At 40.5% G+C, this 6,897-nt stretch overlaps 1 protein-coding gene across 1 annotated transcript in view; it reads right to left on the reverse strand.

The window, feature by feature from the left end:
* Nucleotides 1–1,454: 1,454 nt before the first annotated feature.
* Nucleotides 1,455–6,897, reverse strand: part of LOC104274668 (neuron navigator 2-like) — a gene marked incomplete at its 3' end in the record, with an annotated part of 52,671 nt that continues 47,228 nt past the window's right edge. Inside the window, exons 5-6 of the mRNA XM_009870367.1 lie at nt 6,405–6,663; nt 1,455–1,612 (exon numbers count right to left, since the gene is read on the reverse strand). Of these exons, the coding sequence (XP_009868669.1) occupies nt 1,455–1,612; nt 6,405–6,663 (417 nt within the window). The remainder of the gene's footprint in view (nt 1,613–6,404; nt 6,664–6,897) is intronic.

A 6,897-nucleotide genomic window follows, 5' to 3' on the forward strand; every position in this document is an offset into this window, starting at 1 on the left:
CTTCAACCCCGAACATTCTGTGATTCTGTGACATCGGAATACAAGGTTTTATCAGTTCTCCGGCTCATGCCAGAACTTGCCAGCTTGTTCTTCAAACTGAAAGCCAGATCTAATTCAGATTTAGAGATGATTATTACATGCTGATGTTTCAGTTAAATCATTACTGTTTCCTTAGCCTACCTTCTGAAATAGTAAGTACGATTTTCGCAAGGTTGAATGTTGCTAATTTATTTGCATATTATTCCAATGCATTCTATTATATTTATAACAATTACATTATTCGTCTGTGAATTTAATTTTCTTCTATAAAGTCTGATCAGGGTAATCTGGAACGTCCCTGCTGAGGACCCTCCGTTGCCATCACAGCAAGATGGGGTTTTGGGCTATAATGGCCAGGTGGGGCAATACTCCAAAAATCTCATGACGCGCAGTCAGGGGACAACAGTGTCTAGGGAAGAAAAAACACAATTTCTTGAAAAGAAACAAGCATGAGAGCCACAGGCAGGTTGAACCAGACCATGATTTTTTTTCTCAAGTAAAATCCTCATTACTGTTATTAGAAGTTATGCACAGACAACAGGGAGACTTGAGCCTAAAGGCTGCGACTGCCACATCACTGCAAGGAGCCGGTGCCGACTCGGTCTTTGTAAGGGCAATGACTTTGCTCAGAATATGGAATTAGCTGCCAGTCTATGCCAACAATTTGACCATAGCAGACTAGAGCAATTTGCTCCGTTCTCAACCAGCCACAACCCCCTAAACTCCACTGGTAAATGCTGCATTACAGAGCTCAGAGCTACAAACTCAGGCTAATGAAGGCTGTCAGACGATGGGCTTAGTGAATGGGGACAGAGTGGGTAAATGTCATTCAAAAAAGCACCACTTCAGACAGACCACTGAACTCAGCATTTTCAATCCACCGCCACAGACACAGCTTCACCACAACATTCATAAAACTACAACATGTTCTTGCCTTCAAACCCTATGCTATACAATCCTTGAAATTTAAATTATGTACTTTTGTGACTTAAAGGATCTTCCACAACACCGGAGGAACGGAACTGGTACTATTTATCATATAAATACACTGATGAAATCTTAGTGGTCATTTTCCACTCCTGTCAAGCTACTCATCAAAATGTCTTATTTTTTGATTAATTCACTCCCCCTTCTCTGTGCCTGATGCAAACAGAAAGAAACATGTTTCACCACTGCCAGTTTTTCTTGAAGTTATTTTTTGCATGTACCTTCAGGACAGCAAGTCACAACTGCAGTTATAGTATCTTTTTAAAGGAAAGCCAGCTGGGTTTTTTTAGATTTTAAATGTCATGTTCACCATGTACACAGTTTTGAAACCGTCTTACAACTTCTGGAGCTTAATGGAAAATTCAATTTCCCCCAAACAAAGCCACTGCTAAGAACAATTTGAGGATGCCAAAATCTCAAGTGCTTACCTTTGTCATTGCTACTCGTTGGCGTTGGAGGGGGAAGTCCAGGCTTAGATTTGTCGTAATTATTAAAGCTCTGGCTGCGTCGATTGTTGGCACTAATAGAACCACGAGCTTTGGCCTCACTGCCTGCAGCGGACACTCTCGTGGTGGGGCCTGGAAGTCTGATGAGAGAATTACAATATGATTAAATACATTTAACAAGCGCTCTGGTAAAGATGTTATGAAATACCATGCATAAGCTGGAAAGAAAAGGATCAGTACCACAAATATATATTCTTAAGGGTCTCTGTTCTTTTATAAGAACAAATAAAAAAATCATCCTAGATGGAATATATATGTCAAACAAGCTACAGGCTGAACTGGTTTAGATCAGAAAAGAAAAACAAACCACCCTGAAATGAAATTAATGGTCAGTTGCCACAAATCTTGTGAATCAGTAAAGAGTTGCAAGGCAATTCAGTGGAGCAATACTAATGGTACAAGGTTAAAACTAAATGAGATACTGCTGTTCTTAAACCTCTGGACACTTATGTCGGGCACATAAGGGCTACCCTTATTCTGGAAATAGCAACTGGACAAAACGTGGCTACTTCTTCCTTTTGCAGAGAAGCACATCTCCGCCCAGAAAGATACAAACCCTAGAAGCCAAGCCCAGTGAAACTTGGAACTTGGTTTAATTATTTGAGGCTATTAAAAAAAATTAAAAAAACCCAAATCACACAAAGTGCTCCCTCTTAGAGCAACCACATCAGCAGTGAGCTGGTAAAGCCTCTGGTTTAAACTGGGTCAATCTTCTCTAGCATTTCCTTACCGTAGTCTGTATTTACATGATTGAGCTGTTTACCTAGAAAAAAAAAGTAGTGATTTTGGAGTAAGTAGACAGGAAGGGACACTACTTTCATGCTTTTCAGGTGACAGGAGCGGGGGAACACTTTTCTAAAAAAGCCCAACAGAATTAGTAAAGCCATTGGCATCGCTTCTCAGAACAATATGTGTGCCCAAGTCCTTCGAAGTCAAAGTTCACATATAAAACTTCCATGTTTGTGCTGTATTTTGTGCACTAATAGCACATATGTCTATATTCCAAATAGATGAAATAATAAAAATGGAAAGTTTTGGTAGTTGCTTGAAAGACATCCTGAAGAGCTAATGAACAGCTCACTGTTCGAAAAACAAGCACATCCCATTAGACACTAAAAGACAGAAACACTTCACATCACCTACAGTTAGGGATCACTCTTTGCTGCATTTGTTATTTTTTATATGGTAGAATCTCTTTTTAACTTCTTTATACACAACACAAAAATCTGGCTTAAATAACTTGTGCCAATGACAGGCTAAAATGAAGAAGAGTTGTCAGAGAGAACAGGGATGCAACCAACCAAATCACTGTTGTGCCTCTGGGAAGGAAGAGGAGCCGTGAAGCAGTTTGGCAGGGCTTCCTAAATAAACTGATTTCTCCAAAACTAATGCAGAAATAGGAAATACGAAAAGAAACACAAAGGAAAAGAGCAAAAATGTCAGCAGCTGCATGCACATGCTTTCAAAGCTCAAAAGAGGATAAGACATAAGGGCGTCATTCAAATACAAAAACAAAAAAATTAATTTTCAAGCTCAAGCCACCACAGATTTGGCACAGCACATCATGGTTCCGAGGTTGACTTTCTGAAGCTTTCTAGACAAGCCCTTCAATCTATCCAGCCTTTTTCAACACTGGGGGGTGCTAGAAAGTTGTCCATCCTCATCATTGCAGCAAGGTGTAAACCAGAACACCCCAGAGATGCTTCATCCACTGTAGAAGGGACTACATGGGAAGAAGCAGAGACAAACCAGGGGCAAACACTCTTCTCGAGAACTTGGAAGCCACCAGGACAAGAAAAATCATTAAGAGTTTGTTTTGCTTGATAGCAAACCAGCTAGGTTTCCTATAGGTAGGAAGAACACACAAGGTAACTCAGCTGGAACTTTTTACCCAGTGATAAAACACTGGAAGTAGCAGCAAAAAGCCATTAAGAGTCCCCAGTACTGGGAGGGGAGTTTTCTAAGAGGGCCTGGCATAAGGGAAGGGATAACATTCTTGTCCTGATGGCTAAGAAAAGGCACCCCACACGTACCCACACAGGTTTTGTAAATCTGTCACGTTTTAAAGTAAATAAAGCTACTCAAACCATGTGACCACTCAGGAAGTGACAATTTTTCGATTCAAGTCAGTATTGTCACTGCCAATAGAAATATACTAGGAATAAAAAAACCCATACATGCCAGAAACACTCTTGAAGGCACTATCATTTCTCTTAGACCTTGTTTTCTCCCCTGTAGTTTAACTGACTGATTTTTAAGCTCCTGCTTTTGGTACTAGGCCAAGATATTTCACAGCAGTTCCTGTGAAATCTAGGGAACAAAACAGGTTCGGGGAGATGCTTCTAGCTTCCTACTATTAGAGCCAAGGTACTGAGCTCGGTGAGCACTCTCCTTTACTGCTGCTCTTTGAGCACCTCTTCTAGACAAACAGGAACTGTCAAGCTGTAATTAGGATCCAGAGAACATGAAGAGGAAACATGAGACGTCTTAAGAGGGGTCATACTGCAGCTCTTCACTGTTGTCATAAGAGAAATATGATGGGGGAAATAAATTCAAACTATACAGCAGAACTAACCATCTATACAAACTCTCCAAGCTGAATAAAAATCCTAATAGTTCACAAGCTTAGCAAAAAAGGTGTAGGTCACCAACGTGTAACTATACAAAAACACCTAGTAAAACATTTTAATATATAACAGTATTAAAAATGAACATGATTCATAAGCACATTAATAACACAACAACCCTCATGATCACTGAGATGAGATGGCATGCAAGTCATGCTGGGCTTCCAGAAAAATATACACTGAAATACCTATTAATGATTTTTAGGGAGATTACATATGCTCAGCCTCAGAGCACTAGGAAGTGCAGGAGCTCTGATGAGACAGACCCACACGGTGCTGCGTGGGCTCGCACGGTTCACATGATGCTCCACGGACCAGCTAAGACACGGACCTAAGACACTAACCTGCCACTGTCATTTCAGTAATCCAGATCTAGATACAACTAAGAGAGTGGGGAGAGAACTCCCAGAACCATGTTTTGGTCTCAAAAGCAAAAGCTCATAAGGACAAGAAATCCAAATTATTTTCTTGCAGCCCAGATCACATTTCACACCTTGAAAGAGAAAAATAAATAAAACTCAACTCCACCCAACGCTTCCATGTTTCGGCTGTTTACAAAACACCTATTTACAAACTATTTTGAATAGGAACCCTAAACATGCATCCAGAAATAATGCAAAAAAGATTATTCATGCTTTGCAGAAGATGAAGAAGTGCTAACCTAGAAGACTTTTTCTGACCAAGAGTGAATCGGATGATTTTGCTTTGAGATGAGTCCCTGGGAGATGCACTGTGACAGGAAAGAAAAAGCGGAAGATAACAACATTGAACAAAGAAAGCTGGTTGTTTTTTTTTAAGTCACTGAACTTAATATCTAGTTGTAGGGAGGAAAGGGTTTTTCTGAATTTCACAAGAAAGCAAAGTTACTTGCCTCAGTATGACTTCAGGTCAAAACTCCTAAAATATGAAATTAATTAATTGTTATAGAGTAACAAGCATGCAATTCTGCATGCAGACCCAAACTTTATTTGCCTTTTCTTCTCAATCTTTAATTATATGTATTTTCTACAGAATCTGAGCAATTTAACTGTAGTATATACTAAGAAAACATGACATTTAAGACCTTCAGCTTGAATATTTTTGAATTATTTGAAACCCAACACAATTCACACAATGGACTGAAAACATCAATGCAATATTGAAATGGTCCCACGCATCTCTGAGTATTTTTGACAGAAGAATTACAGAAATCTGTTCAAATACATCTTTGGTTTACAGCATTTAATGCCTGTATAAGTTTATACACGCTATAGCAAAAAAGGTTTACATCCAAAAAGAGCATGATTCATGAAGAAAAAACATAAGCACAAACCAAATGAGCTCTGAGTAGTCTCACTTGGAACAAGGCTCCATTTAAACTGTTTATACTCCTCACAAAGCAGCACCTAAACTAGTGTACACATGTGGGGTTTTTGACACAATTAAGCCTTAATTTAGAGGAAAAAAACCCCACAACTTCATACTTTAATAATTGTGCCAATATGGCTTCAGTCCTTAATCCTGCCCACCTATCCCCACTAAACCCCTCACCCTTGGAGCAGTGGAAGGGCCAGACAAGCAGAAGGCTGTACACGCATTCACAGTGGTCCTGCCTTCATCAACTGCTGTTATTGTAATCTGGAAGGACCATTCTTAGGATTAAAGATATTCAAGGGACAAAGAGTCCCTCTAGTTACCAGTATTCTGAATTAAAAGTGCCAACAAGCACCAGCTGTGAACATTATTATTAAGCCAGCATACTCTTTTTGACCAGAAAGTCTAGATTTGCTTTTGACTGTCACCAACTGTGATGAGCTCGATTTCTTTTACCACTGTCAGAGCCTTCCACTTCTTAGGGAGGACTGAAAGTCCTGCAAACTGAGAACCAATACAGGTTTTCACATGTCTAAAGTATATGTTCTGTAATGGCAATGATGCACATGTTTTGCAAGGAGAAATAGGCAAAAGGAATATTGAGAAAAATATAACACACTGGTTACTTGGTCCAGCAGGTATTTTACACCCATCAGACTGGGTATTTCCAGCACCGAGAATGTACTTCAGCACATCTGTTTTGATTTCCCAACGTGTGAAGTCAATTGCTACTCAGCATTAAATTTCCAACACTCTTTATTCTAGAATAGACCTGAGGAAAAAAGTTTCTTCGGCTTTTGAAGACCTTTAACACGACTAAAATTAAAAAAAAAAGAAAAAAACCCCTAATAATAAGAAAAAAACCCCCACAACTTAAAGGAAATATTCCCACCTGGACTGCATTTCTGGTTGTGCTTTGAACTGATGCTGCGCAGCTTGCAGGGGCTGTTGGCACGGAGTCTGGAGCAGAGCCGGTACCTGCTGCTGGGGTACCCCGACCTGGCACGGGGACGCTTGCTGGGAGACTGGGGGAGGCTGCTGGGACGGATGGTGTTGCGGTTGCTGTTTCTGTGGCTGCTGCTGCTGTTGCTTGTATCGAGATAAACTGAAGAAAAGGCCCAGGATGGCCTTTAGATTCCCATTCCTGATCTCTGCAAGGCAACGTTCAGAAGTCACTCATCAGCCACCAGCCCTTGTTACAGTGTAGAGAGCACAGCCCATGTTACAGTGGGTCTGTCCCTGCGCTCCTCGCAACGCCGCTGAACCAAGTTCCTTCAGGATATGACAAGCTTTTCTGCACATCAAATCGCCCGTACAGCTGACCACCAGTGAGCACCAACTACAGATAAATAACTAATTTCTCCCCTGCGGTGACTGCGCGAAGT

This window comes from Apaloderma vittatum, unplaced genomic scaffold (assembly GCF_000703405.1).
Source record: "Apaloderma vittatum isolate BGI_N311 unplaced genomic scaffold, ASM70340v1 scaffold9725, whole genome shotgun sequence".
Lineage (NCBI taxonomy): Eukaryota > Metazoa > Chordata > Aves > Trogoniformes > Trogonidae > Apaloderma > Apaloderma vittatum.